The sequence below is a fragment of the Ascaphus truei genome, chromosome 19, assembly GCF_040206685.1.
Source record: "Ascaphus truei isolate aAscTru1 chromosome 19, aAscTru1.hap1, whole genome shotgun sequence".
Lineage (NCBI taxonomy): Eukaryota > Metazoa > Chordata > Amphibia > Anura > Ascaphidae > Ascaphus > Ascaphus truei.
The window spans coordinates 32,307,243-32,326,301 of NC_134501.1; the positions used below are offsets into that span (position 1 = coordinate 32,307,243).

At 43.7% G+C, this 19,059-nt stretch overlaps 2 protein-coding genes across 2 annotated transcripts in view; both read left to right on the plus strand.

Annotated features, from left to right (window-relative positions):
* LOC142470141 (chymotrypsin-like protease CTRL-1) overlaps nucleotides 1–3,489 on the plus strand; it is a 38,748-nt gene extending 35,259 nt beyond the window's left edge. Inside the window, exon 7 of the mRNA XM_075577098.1 lies at nucleotides 3,297–3,489. Coding sequence (XP_075433213.1) covers nucleotides 3,297–3,458 — 162 coding nt within the window. The 3' untranslated portion in view covers nucleotides 3,459–3,489. The remainder of the gene's footprint in view (nucleotides 1–3,296) is intronic.
* Nucleotides 3,490–13,782: 10,293 nt separating this feature from the next.
* Nucleotides 13,783–19,059, plus strand: part of LOC142470142 (chymotrypsin-like protease CTRL-1) — a 36,994-nt gene continuing 31,717 nt past the window's right edge. The window contains exons 1-3 of the mRNA XM_075577099.1: nucleotides 13,783–13,889; nucleotides 14,734–14,837; nucleotides 17,580–17,659. Of these exons, the coding sequence (XP_075433214.1) occupies nucleotides 13,832–13,889; nucleotides 14,734–14,837; nucleotides 17,580–17,659 (242 nt within the window). The 5' untranslated portion in view covers nucleotides 13,783–13,831. The remainder of the gene's footprint in view (nucleotides 13,890–14,733; nucleotides 14,838–17,579; nucleotides 17,660–19,059) is intronic.

Here is a 19,059-nt window from a genome sequence, read left to right on the forward strand (position 1 = left end):
GGATGTTGTTCCCTCCATATGTCTACTAGCTGACAGTCCCGGAGTCCATGGGAGATTGTTAGTATGTCTCGTTTTTTGGACTGGTTAGGGGCTGTGCATCTATCTAGTTTAGGGTTTAACGCTCTGTTCAGGTCTCCTGCTAATATGATTTGGCCCTTTGCTTCCCTCTGTAAGCGCCTGAAAAAAAGAGCAAAAAACTCTGTTGCTTGTTCGCACGGGGCGTAAAGCGAGACTAATGTGATAGCTTGACCTTGGATGGTACCTATTAGTATAATGTATCTGCCCTCAGGATCTATAATTTTCTTTTCTAGCTCGAACAGAAGGTTCCTGTGGAATACAATGGCCACCCCTCTCTTTTTCATTGAGGCGGAGGCTAGATATATTGTGGGATATTCCTTATCTATATATTTGGGGTAGCTTTTTTTGGAGAAATGGGTCTCTTGAAGGAAGAGAATGTCAGCCCTGTACCGCTTATAATCTTTAAAGGCTAACTTACGTTTAGCTGGGTGATTCAGTCCCTTTACATTATGGGAAAGGCAACATATCTCTCTACCCATTTGGATCGGTGTCTGAAGGCTGCTCTGCTGTGGCTGTCAACCTCTGGTTGGGATCCTGCTGCGAGGTCTTCTTCTTTTTCCATTCTGGTGGGGCTTTGACTTCCGCTGCATTGATGACCTCCGTCGCTGGGATGGGAGGTGGGGGGGGGGGGGGAGGGTAAGACATGAGAGGGTAGGTACAGACATAACACAACAAGAAAAACACTGTTTAAATGAACATATCCAAACAGTATGGGCTCCCCATCAAGACTCCCCAGTCCTGATGTAGAGTCCAGCGCCTTCGGGGAGCGTGGCCCCATTCCCTTAGGGCCCTTACCCTCATTCCCTCCCCATAGGACTTTGACAAGATACTGGGAGACCCTCCATCCCAAATCCTGTTCTTGGCACATGCCTACCTCGGGGTATAGAGCTCTCCCATACCCTCCGGCCCGCGCTCTTTTGCTAACTACCATCTGAAGGTCTATCTAGACAAGTACTTTAACTCTTGCGTATCTGTAATTAACTGTAACATGTACTTGCTCGTAGACCTGAATTAATAGATAGGGTCGTGTGTGTTTTTTGGAGCTTAACCTAGAACTGTAACTCGAGTTGTGCCTTTTTCTCGCCTCCGGCATAATTTGCAACCCCTAAGTATTCTTTTCACTTTTCCCATATTTGTTTCTCTGACTCTCCCTTAGTGTCCTGCTATCTATATCTCTCTTATGGGTAATGCTGCAAGCAGCATTTCTGAGGAAACTAACTGATACCTATTGGGGGCCCTCTCCCTCCGTTCCCCCCCGTCGCGTTATCATTATAGTGCCCGTGTCCCCCTGCCTCTGCGTCATATTCAGTGTCTCCGCTCGGGACTTATCCGGCCTTTAACCCGCGTCATGCATACAGCGACTCTGAGGTGTCTTCATCCGCCTGCAGGGGCTTTCGCGGCTTGTGGTCGTGCTGGTCATCTCCGCCACCTCCAAGATGGCGTGGGTGCTGCTTCCCCTGTGTGGAGACTTCCGCTTCCGGTTTCCGGCGGCGGCCATTTTGGATCCTTGAAGAGTTCGAGTAGGAGGTGCTCTTCGTTGCTCCCGCGCTCCGGCCATTTCCTCGCCTTGCGCTTCACGGTGGGGTGCAAGATTCAGCATGCCAGCCATCTTCTTCTGCCCGCATGGCGGCCGCCAAAAAGTGAGTCTCTGAAGATCTTTCGCTAGAATTTCACTCTTTCTTGGGCGGACACAGCGAGAGGACGTAGATTCTTTTCCAGGAATTTATTGCAGGTAATCCGCATGGGGCTGCGATCTCTGTGTGGGTGTTGGACACTTTCCTGACAGTTCCCACCTTGGCACAACGTGGTTTTTTTTTGTTTTTTTAACGGTTAACTTAAAAACTTAGAACAACTTGTTTTGGGTAACAAACACTTAAGTTTTATTTCTGGCATCATTTCGTGCGCTTTGGTTTTGGGGTGGACGGTCCGCCGGACCATTCCGGTTCCGGGGCCGTATCTTCCTCTACCGCTCCCATCGGGGGGCTGTGTAGGCCAAGTGCTTTCAAGAATCTTGGGCCCTCTCCGATATTTTTCAGCATAAGGGATTTACCGTTTTGTGTGACTTGGAGTCCGAACGGAAACAGCCAGCGATAACGTGTATTTGAGTCTCGGAGCACTTTGGTTACTGGGAACAGGGTGCGACGCCTCGCTAAGGTAAGGGGAGACAGATCTTGGAATATTTGTAATTTATTGGCCTCGAATTCCACCACGGGCATTCCTCTTGTTAACCGTAGTATTGCTTCTCGGGTGGAATAGTAGTGCAGTCTGAGAATTATATCTCTCGGTTGCTCGTTCTGTGTCGGGCGTGATCTGAGGGCCCGGTGGCAACGGTCCATTAGAAGTTTTTCTTTTGGGCTGTCCGGCATGATGGACTCTAGCCATCTTTCAGTAAAGGCCTCGCAGTCTCCGATCTCTTCTGAGACTCCGCGGATCCTAATGTTATTCCTCCGGTCGCGGTTTTCCGCGTCTTCTTGTCTATCTTTAAGGTCGTCTATCTGTACTTGTAGGTCAGCCATTTTTTTATCCGTTTTTCTCCCTGCTTTAATTGTAAGATCTACCTTAGTTTCTAGGTCGTCTGTGCGCGTCCCCAGTTTTGTGTGTTCACGTTTGAGCTCTTTAATGTCAGCTTGAAGCAGTTTTTTCAAGTCCATGTATAATCGCTCGAAGTCACAGCGTCTGACTGGGAGTTGGGATTGATTATTGATATCTTCATCATCTCCTTCTATCTCAGTGTCTGTGTCGGCCATTTCTCTGGCTGGGGCACTTTCTGCTGCTCCACCGAAGTATGTCCTTACATCTGCCAGCTTTTGTTTTTTTTGCCCTCCCGATTTCTTTGGCGCCATCCTGGTATGTTAATAGTTCTCCGGTTAGAAGTTTGAAACCCCAGATTTAATTTTTTGGTAGTGTTAATCAGTATTTTGTGATCGCGCGGGACGGAGCTAGTATTCTATGCTACCATACTCCGTTCCTTCGCGCATGCGCCTCCTAATATTAAGTGATTTTAAGCTGTGCGCGTATTCCGTTCGCTGTCAAGCAGTTTTTCTTTGGCTTAGGAAGATTTCAGTTCCTTATAGATAACGACTGCACAGGAGATTGAATAGGGGCCTTTGAGGCAGGGAATTAAACATGGAAATGCATTTAGATAACATGTGCACACTGTCAGTGCTACTGTATGTAACATACTGTTATTTTGACACATTCACTATATTTTCCCACAGGGTGACTCCGGAGGACCCTTGGTGTGTCAAAAGGGATCTGCATGGACATTGTATGGTATTGTCTCCTGGGGAACCGGTAACTGCAATGTGCAAGCTCCAGCCATGTACGCCCGTGTGACGTACCTACGCAGCTGGATTGACCAAGTGATTGCCACGAATTAGAGAATAAACTGAAAGCAGAGGATCCCAATAACACTATCTCGTTTTTTTTTTCTCATGCTTCCTTAGTTTATGAAACTGATCTCAAAGGCAATGTACACTGCAATAGGAAAGTGATGTGTTCTTAGGAAGACAATAAACAATTATGTTGATGAATTCCATAAAAAATGGTGGAAAACTACACAACAGATTACATTTAATTTGCTTCAGTAGCAGCTAAGACTAGGAATAATCCAGATAGGACCAGTGTCATTGACCACTATAGTAACACAACAATGCGATATTGTATACTGTAACGTAGAACATCTAACTTTTAAATCATTGAATTCAGCAACAGAAATGTGCATCACTTTTGTTGCTTGAACAGAAATGTTTATTGGAAAGACTGCATGGATCAATGCAATTGATCCTTGTAATACTGTACTGTACAGTATGTGCATCATTCCAATTTAATATTAAATATAACATATTGTCAAGTTCCAGAACTAAATTCTTAAATCACAATGTATGAGGAAATTAACCAGAAAATTCCAGGTGCTCTGCATTTTTCAAAAGGACATAGAAAAACGGGGTTATTGATCCGCGCTCAGGCTTCCCACAGTCTCTGGTGTAAACCAACTCCTTCCTTTTGCTGCTTCTGTGCGTGGAGATATTCCCCTTCTCCACTGAAGATCCACCAAGCATTACTCCACAGGTAGACCAGTCATAGAAAACAAAAGCACAGAGCGCACCGAGGTTGAATAATATTATATTAAAAGTGAATTCAAATAACAAGTATTAACTCACATATAATGAATCTGTTATCCAGTGAGATCCTAAGTGGTACAGTCCATGCTGCCTCGTCCGTGGGTAAAAGGGAAGCAACGCCGAGCTCGAGACAGTCTATCCCGCGCGCTGGGATCGAGTAGTGTCTCCATCTTGCTCTGCACTGCTACTTCCGGGTATGCTCAGTACCGCGTAGTCCGTGTGCTGTTGTGTGCACGTCTCCCAAGTTCACAGTCTCTCTCTCAAGTCAACTGGCAATTAGCCAATGGGCTGATTTGCATGTAGTGCCCACAGTGCTCTTACCACAACATGTTTCGCAGACTAATCTGCTTTGTCAGGAAGGGCCTCCAGCTGTATTGTACCCATTTAAAATTGTCTCTGACAATATGGCCTGAATCTGGTCCCAGACCGCAGGCTGTACTTCACCACTTGTGCAGTGCTCTGCTGCTGATGCCTCTCACTGACACGCTATGGGGAAAACGTCCCTATCTAAGGCCTTTTCCTGCAGCATACACAAACTACAGTGAGTCAGAGGATCTATCTTGGACCTGGGGGAAATCTGGCCTAGTCTCTGGACATCACCTTCGCCCTCTATGTCCTGCTCATGACTGGCATCGTCCATGCATTCGCGACAAACACCTTTCCTGGTCGTGAATCCAGCAATCCTATTGGATGAGACTGCCCACCTGATCGGGGCCCTCCAGGGGATCCTGGAATATGTAGCTCCCCTGCGGAGCATTACAGAACATGGCCGCCGCTGATCTGCTGCACTACGCATGCGCCCTGCTCTCTAATGGCTGCCGGGGGTGGGGACCCTTCTGCGCATGCGCTCCTAACTGTTATGGTAGCCTCCGCTTGTTGGGTGCACCGCAGAGCCTCCGGAGCAATGGAGCTACCTCTCCTTGCACGCCCGCCGCCCTGCAGTGTTCCCTGACAGCCGCATACAATTGCTCCTGCTGCTATCCCTGTAGTCATTTCCCCTCCCGCAGCCTGGAGGTAAGAGGGGGACCTGGCTACACAAAGTTACATAGTAGATGCGGTTGAAAAAAACCATCAAGTTCAACCTATGCTAAATTTAGACGACAGATACTTTATCCTATATTTGTACTTACAGTATATTGATCCAGAGGAAGGCAAACAAAAACTCCAGTGAAATATCATCTAATGACATCTCGTGAGGGGAAAAATAAATTCATTCCTGACTCCAAGAATTGGCAATCAAATTACTCCCTGGATCAACATCCTTCCCATATTTACTTATTTGGTATATCCCTGTATACCTTTCCTTTCTAAAAAGAAGTCCAACCTTTTTTTGAATATATCTTTTGTATCTGCCATCACAATCTCCATGGGTAATGAATTCAACATTTTAACTGCCCTTACTGTAAAGAAACCTTTCCTTTGTTACTGGTGAAATCTCCTTTCCTCCAACCTTAAGGGATGGCCCTGAGTCCTTTGTACTGCCCGTGGGATGAATATTTCTTTTGAAAGCTCCTTGTACTGTCCCCGAATATATTTGTATATAGTTATCACTCTTAGACATCTCTTTTCTAAAGTAAAAGAATCATATTTATTTATTTATTTATTTATAAAATGTTTTACCAGGTAGTAATACATTGAGCGTTACCTCTCGTTTTCAAATATGTCCTGGACATAGTTAATATAACAAATAATACATGGTTACAAATACAGTGACATAAATGAACAGGGTATACATTATATACAATAAATTGCATGCACAAGCCTCTCCTTATAAGTTACATTGTCACCCCCTTTATTAATTTGGGGTCTTTTTTCTGCACTTTCTCTAGTTCCCTAATGTATTTTCTAAGGAGTGGTGCCCAACATTATACTCCATATTTAAGGTGGTGTCTTACTAATGCATTATAAAGGAGCACACCCACCCATTGGGATGGGCTCCACCATCCTCTGGTGTTTCTATTGGAATTCCACATCAGCAATTGAGAGAGTTGGGAAGAAGCATTGAATGTGTCTGTTCCTTTATTAATTGTACTCGTGTTCGGGGAGTGGGGGGGGGGGGATACGCGCGGCAGTTACAGAGCCCCAGCGCTCTTCCCCACGGAATTTAAATTAAATGCCAGGGGAAGCGTGAGGCCTCTGTAACTCCCTTATCTGTTCTCTGCCGGGTCTTCGGCGACACGTCGCCATGGCAAATGATGCCGCATGTCAAATGACACAGCGGGTTCACAATGTGACGTCACATGACCCGCGTCGTCATTTGACGCCGAGTCCTTGGAGAGAGGGGGCGCGAACGCTGGGGCTGCTGGGCAGGGGGGGCGCAGCTCAAGAAGTTTACGCACCCCTGGTGTAAACTATAAATGGTGATGCATAGAGAATACATTATTTAATATTAATCCTGTGGCCTGGATGAGTAAAAAAAAAAAGTCCAGTGGTGGTGATATTACACACTGAGCATTTACCACATCTAAAGCTTCCTGTTTAGGTTGAAAAAATGTGTTCTCTTTGGTATAGTGTTTTGGGTGGTCAGCTCTTACTGAGTGATCTGAGATCATTTCCTCTTTTATAAGCCGACAGAGGCGGAGACTATTTCAATGTATAAAGAATCCTATCTATACAAGGAGTGCCCGCTGCCGTTCTATTTTGCTGCTATTCATCCCAATACGATCTACTATAGGAAAAGATCCCGGATAGCATTTGGTGCACCCACATATGTTTATACAGTATAGTGAGTATTGTAGGGCATGTTCAACACACCATTTCTGTATTGTGTATTGTAGGTTAATAGCCTAACAGAGCTGAGTGCATCTGGCCCTTAGTTTTTAAATAAGGATTAAATGATGAATGTGACTAATAAAATAACATCAGTCACATTATTTCTATAATCACAATAGTGTGTAAACTCTGAACTACTGTACAGGTCTCGATATCCCCTTCTTTAGTCAATCATTTAAGCCTTATAGATATATATATATATATTGCCGCTATATTTGGGAGGAGGACAATACATCTAACGTCTAACCAGAGCAGATTGTAATAGGAAGTAAATCCCCTGTAGCTTAATGTGCATGGGCTTGTCTGTGCGTCTCCTTCGCGTTTTCGTAGGGTTCACTCGCAGCTATTGATCCTGCATAGTGTGCAAAGGGAAATCAGGCACATCACATACGCAAATAGTACAAATCAGCCATACACCGCTGCAAAAAAAGTTCATTTCGAAGACCAAGATTAGTGGAAAACTTGAAAAAATATAACTTTTTTAACCTTTCATATAGATGTAGCAAGACTTACTGTTTTTGGTGCTGCTCGAACCCAAGTTTAAATCCCTTGCATTTATTTGCAATTTGCGGTACAGCGATTTCTACTGAGTATAAGAATCATACTGTACAGTACTTCTTCAGCCCATTATAAATGATCTCTATGTCCCTAGTACAAGTCCAACAATCTAGGAACCATTGAACACTTTCATTCATCTTCTTCTAAAACAAAAATAAAGTTGAAATTCATTATAATTTATAATAAATAAAATTGTATTTATTTATCGGCCCTCTTCTTGGCTGGAAGAAGTCCTAGAGTGGGCGTGTCATTGATCGGGCAAAGATATTAAGTATATCTTGGGATGAATAGTTCTTTTTAAAGCTCCTTGTACTGTCCCCGAATAGATTTATATATTTCTGTAGTTATCATATCCCCTCTTAGACACCTCTTTTTAAATGTAAACAAATCTAATTTAGGTAGCCTCTCCTCAAATCAGATTATCCATCCCTTTTATTAATTTGGTGGCTCTTCTCTGCACTTTCTCTAGTTGAATAATGTATTTTTTATGGAGTGGTGCCCAAAATTGAACTCCGTATATCTCCCAGGGTACCTTATCTATGCTCCTTTTTGAGCACTAGTGTCTCTCCCTAAGTTATTTGGAGGAGGATTGAGGGGATATGTACAAGTGGAAATACCATTACATTGGTAGTCCTCTCTCCCTCCTCCCACTACACAACATGTGAAGATACAACATGACATGTTATATTCAAATAAAGAGCCTCCTCCCCTACATGTGTAGAGGGACATCCATGATATTTTATATGCAAATGAATACCATCATCTCTTCACAATTGTGGAGACACCTGCAATATCATAAGTAAATGCATACTTTCCCTCACCCTTCACAACATGTGGAGAGACACCCATGACATCTTATATGTAAATAAAACCCTCCTCACCCCACACAACAAATATCTTCCTTCCTTTAAACAACATGTGGAGAGACAATGATGATATATTATATGCAAATACAGACGCTTGATACACTACACAAAATGTGTACAAACATCCAGGACACCTTACATGCATTTGAAAACCCTCCCACTCCCACAACATGTGGAGAGACCAAGGACATCTTGTGTACAAATGAAGACCCTACTGCTCCCTTTACAAAACATGAGGAGAAACACATTTGGAATCTTATATGAAAATGCATACAGTACTTCACTCAATCTGCACAACATGTCATTGATACCACTCCTTTGGTACAGTCCAAGCCCGTTATCCCAAATAAGTTGATTGTGAAGTTTATAGTGTTTAAGTGGTTTACAGCCGTGGTACTGGAAAAAAAAAAGGGATAGCATCCCAGGGCACCTGAGGTTTAGTGAGCATTAGATCCGAAGTCAAGACCTCCGAGAAGGACGTAGGCAACAAAGAGCCGCCTCAGGTAAAGCAAGGAAGTCCAGTATGGGTGTTTTAGTCTTAGACGATGACCATATGAAGACCAAAGAGGACACTTTAGGCACCGGACAGAAACCTGCGAGTAAAGACTCTGTTTGAAAGGTGAGAAAACAGATGTTATCTGGTACAGCCATAAGCAAGGCGAGCAGTGAATCAGACTTAGGGACAGAATTTTGGGATTATAGCTGGGTACCTCCCACCCAGAGGAAAAAAACAGAAAGCATGGACTTAACTTAGGAGTGGGGGTCCCAGGTTCCAAGGTCTCACAATACTGTGGGAAAATCAGTGCAGAATACAACTGTTTTAAACATACTGTAGGGTCCTCTGATTTGGTAGCTACAGAAACCTTCCTGAAAGGTAAGCCAAGATTTGTGGCAGGAGTAGGACAGTCAGTAGTATGTAACCCAACTATTGTGGAAAAATCAGTGACGCACTGTATAACTCCATCTTGAACACTGGGTCTCTTGAAACTAAAGAATCACCGGGTATTACCGAAAGTTCCAAGTGAGATAAGCCTGAGTTCGTAGTAGCGGACATGTAGTCTGTAGCGGATACCTCGAATACTGTGGGAAAATCAGTGAGAGACAGTATTATCTGAGGAGTCGGAATCCCAGACTCTAAGGCTAAGCGTGGAGTTATAGGGGATTTAGGAAGGGAAAAGCGGTGCTCAGCAGTGAGGAGCTTAAAGTCATTCTTGGTTAGCACAGAAGCTGTGGGATATTCAGTGGAAAAACAGTTTGTGACAAGGATAGTCTCCCAAAGATTCCTATTAACTGCACAGCAAGGCTGCTAAATTGAATAGGGGTTCAAATACTCCCTAACAGATAGTATAGGTAGGCTGTACGGGGTACAAATAAGTAACCGCTCCCAGCACTGTGGGAGGACAGTTACCAGTAAAAGCCTAATGCAGGCCAAAATAATAAAGATTTATTGGTAAACAAACGACACATACTCAACGACGCATACTCTAATCATCTTAAAAACAATTAAAACACAGAGTGATGGGTGGCACCAAAAAGGGAATAGGGTGGATAATCTAAGGTAGGTAATCAAATATTCCCTAATATAGGTGACTAGATCTGAGGTAGGATAGAGAGGTGTCTATCTGAGTCAGGGCAGGTAGGTATATATAGAGAGATATAACAAGTGTCCATATGCCTAAATATGCTCAGAGAAATGAGAGGTAGAATCAAAAGCAGGGATTGTGGCAAACTCTTCTTTTGACTTAAGAGGGAAAAAATCAGTTTGGTAATTTTCAGGAGAAGGGGGTACATCCAAAGGTTTAGTAACAGGCCTAGTAGCGCCAGGCAACCATCCAGTAACAGCGTAGTTGGCGATCAGAGGGTCACCCTTTTTTATGCACTGATCCAAAGCTAGGGACAGTTAATGGATCATACTTTGAACCTGCACCAGTTGCACAGGATTCACTTTTAACCAGGTAACAGAGGAACCAGGAGAAGGGACACAGGAGATCATGGTCTGTTTTAACTCCCTAAGGTGCTGGGCCTTAATAAGGAGATCTTTATGGAGCAGTCTTTCAAACGGAGTAAGACCTTCATACAGGGATGGGATTTCAGGCGGGGGCATTATTTCAAACAGGAACCGGTCTGCAGATAGTATTTCAGACACGAGCATTCCCACCCTCACCCCATGGCGGTCCGAGTTTGTGGGGCCGAGCATACTGTCACACTTGTGCTCGCCACAAATCTGGACCGGACCGCGGGGCTGAGATGGGGATGGGAATACACCGACCTTAGGCCACGAAGCTGGTCCTGGATTGTGCAGTTCATAGTCGTTCATAGCAGGGTCAGGGTTGGCGAGGCCAGGGTAATCCTTTGACATGCCAGGGTCTGGGTTGGAGACAGTAGAAACATTGATATCCAAGCAGGGTTTTGGCAACGGCTCTGCTTCAGCGTAGGAGCAGTAGCAGAGCGGGAGTGGCCTCCGCGTGAGGAACGGGAACGGCCCATGGTAACGGTCACAGCAAAGGGAGAAGGCAGACCAGACTAGGCACACCGCAGAGCAGCGCTGGCAAACCAGCACTTCAGCACAGGAGTCCAAAACAGGCCTCTGCGAGGAGAGAGAGTAACAGACCTTAGGACTCAGAAGGCAGACCTCTGCTATGGGAAAAGGCAGCAGGTCACAGGAACCAGGAATAGGGGTTAGGAACCAGATCTAGGAACCAGAATAAAAGAACAGGACGGCCAAACAGGTAGCTTGTGTAACATCCTATGAGAAAGGACTATGCTTGGCACTTGGCACTGACGCAATGTTAGAGAATAGTATAAGAAGGCCAGCGGGCCAATCACAGGAGAGAGGTGTGAGGGCATTCCTCCAATGAGAGAGCAACGAGGCAGGATTGCAGTAATTGCCAGCACAGGTGGATGTGAGGGGAGGTTGTCTGGAAACAGCACAGTTCTGTAAGGAAAGGGTTTTTATAACTTCAGGGACAGCATAAGGTGCAATGTCTGCCTTTTAAACCAGGGGTTGAAAACTATCAAGGGTTAAAGCAAGCAGTGCACGAGAGTCAGAGGGAAGGGGATTAGACTTGGAAACTGGGGCTATAGAAGGTTCATCCTCAGGATCTAGGTTGGTGACAGTGGCTTTGGGGTTACAGGAATGCACAAAGGGTGTCTCAAAGGGTTTACAAGCAGGGGTTAAAGCAGAAAAAACATCCAATGAGAGAGCAACGAGGCAGGATTGCAGAAATTGCCAGCACAGGTGGATGTGAGGGGAGGTTGTCTGGAAACAGCACGGTTCTGTAAGGAAAGGGTTTCCACCAAACCCAGGAACGGATTCCTTACACTGTATCAGTTTAGTTGCGATCAAGAGCATCTCCAATTAAGGTGTTTGTAGGAGTGAAAGCAAAAGACCACAGAGGTGAGTGGAGACTATTAAGTGAAAATGTAAATTGTTTTTATAGCTAGTATTAGCAGCACCTATAATTCCAAGTGCCTGCTACCATTTCATCATCAGGTCTCACAATTTGGTACTAGCCCTTATTAGCTCCATTTTTCGACTGGTTAAGATTTAATTCTAGACATTATCTGCGTCTATAAGCCACCAATAGGTTTTTTTTCTAATTTGATGTTGTTGGCCTACAGTATATGGCACCTTCCTTAGATTTTAGAGTGCACCAACAAAGAGGATTCCTGTTCTTTCTCTCTCTACCTATTCCCTAGCTAATTACATTTTGATCCTCAGGTGGCACCTCGATTCAATTCAAAAGTTTTATACAACATTCATAGTCAGAGCGAAGCTCCCTCCTCCCCCTTCCCTGTTCAGCTACCACGTTTTATATCTCTTCTCAAATGGAAGTTCATTGTCGTCTACTAGACAGAAGGATGGGGCAGGGGAAGTGAACCTTCTGCAGTGAGATTGGTCTGTATGGGACACATTGACAGTGCCATTAATGTCCTTCCGCTTATATGTCCTATGTCTGTTATGATGATGACTTTGAGTACTATTTGTAGCTGGATCATCACTTGTACCAACAGCACCACTTTGATCTTATTTAACGTTATCAGATTCAGCACCACCACTACCTGCACCACTACGACCTGCACCAAAACTACGTCCAACTCCTCTTCTCCTTCCGCTCTCTACGTCTACTTTCCAAATAATTATTCAACAGCGTATGGGACCTATTCAGGTAGCTTCAATGTTATCACTGCAGCATCAAACATGTTGGCATGTTCCTACCGTAGGGTATGAAATGTGTGGAAAACAGTATTCAGTTAGATATATCGCATGTTAGATACTGTTTGTTAGCACAAGAAGCCATACCGCACTAGTTTGTATTTGCTTTATGAGCAAAATGAAATTCACGTTCGATTTCGCTCCAGCAGTCTGGAAGAACTACGCAGAGAGAAGCTGCATCTCCCTGCACAGCTCTTACAGGCGATCTCCCTGCACAGACAAGCTGCATCTCCCTGCACAGCTCTTAAAGGCGATCTCCCTGCACAGACAAGCTGCATCTCCCTGCACAGCTCTTAAAGGCGATCTCCCTGCACAGACAAGCTGCATCTCCCTGCACAGCTCTTACAGGCGATCTCCCTGCACAGACAAGCTGCATCTCCCTGCACAGCTCTTACAGGCGATCTCCCTGCACAGACAAGCTGCATCTCCCTGCACAGCTCTTACAGGCGATCTCCCTGCACTGAGAGAAGCTGTAGCTCCCTGCACAGCTCTTACAGGCAATCTCCCTGCACGGAGAGAGCTGTGTCTCCCTGCACTGCCCTTACAGGCGATCTTCCTGCACTGAGAAAAGCTGCATCTCCCTGCACAGCTCTTACAGGCAATCTCAATGCACAGAGAGAAGCTGCATCTCCCTGCACAGCTCTTACAGGTGATCTCCTTGCACAGAGAGAAGCTGCATCTCCCTGCACAGGAAGAAGCTACATCTCCCTGCACTGCTCTTACAGGTAATCACCCAGTTTTTATTTGAATTTTAATAACATAGTATTGAAGCAGGGGGTCTCCAGAGCTGAACCACATTCATTTCAGGTCCAGGGACTGCTTCTCGAGGTACAGACCTCCATATTGGGTGTTGGTATCTCCTACAAGTTTAAATCTCCTGTGTCACGGCCCACATATTCAATATACAGAGAAATAAAAGGAAAATGCACAGCCACAATCGCATGTTCTTTGGACAAAGCTCAGTAGATCCATCGCCAACAAAGTCATTTTCATCTGTAATTTCTCCCATCACCTCTGATAACAGTAGAACATCATCTGGTGCCAACATTTTGATTAATGGAGCTTTTCATAGATTGAGGTGTGTGCTTTGATTGGGTAAAATAAAATTGGGTAATGTGATATCTGGGGTGGACGTAGATATCTTGCTCGGTCTCAAGGTGAGACCCTAACACATAAAAAGGGCAACACGAACCTCATTGGGACTTCTGATACTCAACATGGCTTCACTGTGGGCTCTTTCACTTCTGGCTTTTGCCAGCAGTGTTTCCGCACAAGGTGAGTAATCCAAGGGTTAAATGATTGGGGCATAAGAAGGTGGAAGTATAGGTGACATTAAAAGACAAAATTAGGGAGCAACACAGATAAATCAGGGAATGGGTGATAACAGAGGGAGCAGGAGAGTCAGATAACATAGCACTGATACACAGTCTAAATACAGGGACATATATACAGTATATACTGTATGTCAGTGTATATAGGCTCACTTGCCCTATCACACTCCCCTACTGTAGGAGAAATATTTACATGTATATATGTAATTATATTAACAGATTTTCATATAGACACACACATTCCTATATATTGTTATAGATTGCTAAAAAAAATGGATTTTTGCTTACATAAATACTATTAACCTATGGATATGGAAATTAAAAAGTTCAATCGTTACAAGAAAATAAAAATGCCATTTTTTTGGGGTCCAATGCCAATTTTTGGGACCCCCCAAATTTCCATCATTGCGGGTTGACATTTCAGTTGCGGTATATTTTGAGAAAGTGATCTAAAGGAAAGTCCTGTGGTGGTATTGAAATGTCGTCTATAACTGTAATCTCAGAAGTGTTTTCATGCTGGTCCATTAAATGCTGTCACAACATGCAACAAACATACGGCCACATGCAGGGGTTTCCCCGCAGCCTTCCGGCGTTAACTCCCATTCATGTCAATGGGAGATAACAATGGAACGAGTGCGATAATCTGTACTGGCCGGTGTAAGAGACGGCTTAAACATGAGCGCAGTCCCATAGTATTAGAAGAAAATATTGGTAGCGTGAGCAGAAACTAATAAAAGTAATAAACATGCTGAGACAAAGAAGGTACTTTTCAAGAGCCTCCTTTTTAGACTGTGGGGTTCCAGCCGTCCCACCTGCTGTGAAAGATTATAACCGAATCATCAACGGTGAAGATGCTGTTCCGCACTCCTGGCCTTGGCAGGTTTCATTCCAGGTAACTAACATCTCTGAATTTGGGACTGCTAATGTTAACGGGTGGTCCCACCTTGAACTAAACTGAAACAATGGCATTGGCATCTTATACCTTTATCCGTGCTGAGGAAGCCTGAAACACATTAGGGATCACTCCGGCCCCAAAGGTTACATCAATTATTATCATTTATTTTGTTCTTTTTGAAACATGGTAAATTGAAACATGGGAGGGGCTGGATGCCCTCTCACCACCAGCTTTTTCAGATGTAATATGTTGAGAAGGACCTTGCTCCTCAATCCCCTGGTGCCAGAGGAGCCCCTTCCTCCTTTCCATTCAGGAGGCCAGTGTTAAAGAAACCTTTTTTTGTCATTTTTCCAAAGAAACATAAACTGCTACATTTTGGCATTAATTGTAATTATTTATTACTAAATGGCGGCGTTCCATAAGACCTTGTAAAAGGCTGTACTGCACAGCCCAAACGTCAGAAAACCTGGGACAATAAAGCATTACTGCTTACGTCCGTGTGCTGGCTTCTTCCTCTTCCAGCACTGATTACTACTGAGATCCTAGGAGCTCCCTGATTGCCACGCACCGGCAGCTAAGCTCCCCACCTACCTCCTATATTGTGTGCATGCATCATCCCCACTGTGCCGTTCCATAAGACACCTTTCAGCACTTGAAAGCAACTTAAGACCCATACAAAGGTGCCGATTTATGCAACGACGCTATGGGCTGTCGCAGGGGTGCTCAACTACTGTCTTCAAGTTCCCCAACAGGGCAGGTTGTCAGGATGTGGCTCAATCACCACCTGTGCTGAAGCTAGGATATCCTGAAAACCTGACCTGCTGCGGGAGCTTGAGAACTGGAGTTGAGGATCCCTGGGTTTGCGCGCCAGATTCAGCTTTCACTCCAAATCAAGTCAATAGCAGTTAACGCCGGCTCAGGCACTTAATGAATCTGCCTCAAAGTGCGTTATAGAATATCCCTGCTTAGTAAATATGATGTAAGAATTTTGGTAGCTAATAAGAACTGCCCCTTAAACTTTCTTTCGACATGATAAAACCTGCCTACATTTGAAAGTCACTTGTTTTGGTTCTCTGACCCCTGTTCCATCTGGTGAGAAGAGGTTAATTCCCCATTAATGATCATTATCTAGTTTGTGCCAATACTGAATAAAAGATGTATGTCTGAATTTCTGTTCCATTGTGTTATTGATATTGTAGATACAGTATAAAGAAGTCTTTTTTTTATAATAAATATTATGTTTATATACACTGTGTACAACGATATTTATTCAATCTGCTTTCATCTTCATCATTCTAAAAATGCTGGGTCAAAGGGGTTATCATTAAATATTTTTAGAAAGATAAGGGATGAGATACAGTACAATAGTTCTCAAATGATCCCAATGGACACCAATAGGCAGATAATAACGTAACCTGTACAGTTTATGCCATATGATAATAACGTAACCTGTACAGTTAATACACTGCGAAAGTATCTGTGTTCTATGTCCATTGCTGTGTACTGTATACTAAGTTGCACTCAATGGCTTGGAGCCTAATTCTAAAGCCTTGGAAGTGCAGTCGCAAACTAAATAAATGTGATGGGGGTGAATTTGAGTGGTTCCTGTTTTGTAAAACATCTGTAATTGTATAAGTATTATACATATTTTTAAAGCTTTCATTTAATACAGGGACTGTGTTACTCTTTAACCTTTTTTTCCCCCATGGTAATTTAAGTTAAACACTCACCCTCCCCTGTCGTAGGGGAAACTAGGAAAGGGGACTGGGCAGGGTAGAGTATTAGAATTCTAGTTCTGAATGACATGTTGGGATCTATTTATAGATACTGCACCAACTAATATATATATTGGAATGTTATATATATTTTTTTATATAAGCCAAAATAACCGCTAACCTTATTACTGAGATATATTGACCCACGTGGATTACTATCCACCATATGTGTGTGTAACCCATCATAGGAGAGACAATTGTGTGCAATGATGATTCAGATGTCTTGCGAGAAAGATAACTCAACTTTAAGACAACTGTAATGTTTTTGCAAACCTGATATCCGCGGTTTCAAATCAAGTGTTGGTGGCATGAAGCCAAAATATTTTGGGATGCAATTCCCCCACTCTTAAACTCACCTATCAACCCCATTCTTTACCATCACCAAGATGGCGGATTTCTCATTAGGCTCGAGCCTAGGGCGTTAAAATTTGGGGGTGCAGAATATAGGGGCGGCATGTGCGATCGGCACTTGCTAGCCACGCATGCGCGATCTACACTTGCCAGCCGCTTGTGCGTATGGGCGAGCACGCATGCGCGGCCAGTAAGTGACGATTGCAAATATGCATGAGCTGCTGGCAAAAACCGATTACGTATGCGTCAACATGACATCACATGGCGCCGCTTTGCCATAGCAATGGGATGGCGTGCCTCTGGAGGATGAGGGCGACACCAGGTAAGTGCCTAAGGGAGGCATGTTTTTAAATCCTACACTGGTTACACAATAAGCAGTGTCTTTTTTGGGGTTCATTAATAAACTATCCCACACAAGGGCAGCTCTCACAAAATACTTCATTGTCATTGTCAAGGACTAAATTATACAAATTTCAGTCTTCAGGGCTAAACACAAAGTTAAATTCAATGGCATCATTCTAACATCAAAATAAAAAGTGATACCCTGCCATAAAGAGCTTCTCTCTCTTTATAATTATATAAATAAATGTCCCTTTCCTTCTCTTACCAACAGGACAGTAGAGGTTCTCACTTCTGCGGTGGATCTCTCATCAATGAAAACTGGGTGATTACAGCTGCACACTGCTCAGTGATGTAAGTGAAACCATATATACAATAGAGAGAAAGAGAGAGAGAAAGAGAGAGAGAAAGCGAGAGAGAAAGCGAGAAAGAGAGAGAAAGCGAGAGAGAGAGAGAGAGAGAGAGAGAGAGAGAGAGAGAAAGAGAGAGAATGAAACTGTGCAGGGAAGGAAGGAAGAAACATTTAAGATAGAGAGAACAGGTGAAGTGTGAGTTAAGAGTGCAAAAAGGAAGTGAGATTGTGTAGATTAAGGCATGTATTTAATAAAGGGGAAGGGCAGTGGGAACAGCGCTAATGCTAAAAATAACAAATAGTAACACATATGTGACTAACATAAAATATACACACTTTAAATGTTAAAGTGGGGGCTGAAAAGGAAAAAAGGTTCACACAAACCAATACAGACAATAAAAACAAATAAACCGGCGCCTCCAAAAAGAAATATAAATATAGCCTGACCAAATATAAAGTCCAATACGGCTGGGATGAAGTCCAAGGCAGATTCTTCAATGAAGTCTCATGGAAAGACAAACAAACAAATAAGACAAAAACAGAAAAAAAGAAAAAAAGGGAAAAAGATCATAGTGCAACTAAAGACAACTTAAACAAAAAATCACTGATAAGGTTGACAAGAAAATAATTACAAATTTAATGCAAATAAATTATAATATATATAAAAACAACAGACACTTGAATGTTGGGCTGGAGACACTATAAAGCGTTGCCATCCGGTAGGGATAAAATTGAAACCCTACTTACAGCAAAGCTGATGATAATAAGCCCGTATCACAGTGTCCTGTTCCTAAAACCGAAGCCTGGTAAGTAGATGTTATATTTGTGGATACTAGGAAACAGCGTTCCTAGTGCACCGTGCTCAGCTGTAGGGAATCTCTAGGCGTCTAATTGATATAGACCCTCTAAATGAGGAAGGCAGGTAAACACCACTCTCTGCAAATGTATATGTGAACAGTGTCTCTATTCATATCTCCTAAGATGTGGGGAAACTGTGCTTTGTTGGTGAGAGTCAGTAACAAATCTCTGACCTCCCAGTGTACAGTATATAACTTTCCCCTGGAGAGAAGACACAAAATATATGACTCCCAAAGCGTAATGAGCTAATGGGGTACTCACAGTGGAGAGTTGTCTTGTGCGGTGAATCCCACGGCGTGCATCACGTTGAGACAGGCAAACAACAGGATATCCTCACGGAAGAAAACGGAGCATAGCAATGCAGCAATAAGGGGGCTAGATACCGGTATAAAAGTCCTTTATTCCATGGTAGACATCATGGCATGGGATAGGTTAAAAATCTCGAACGCGTTTCGGGCCGTCGCCCTTTGTCAGCCTCTAGAGATCCACGATGCCGGAAACTGCCGCTGCTAACACACTCACGGATGTGCTGATGTGTGGGGGG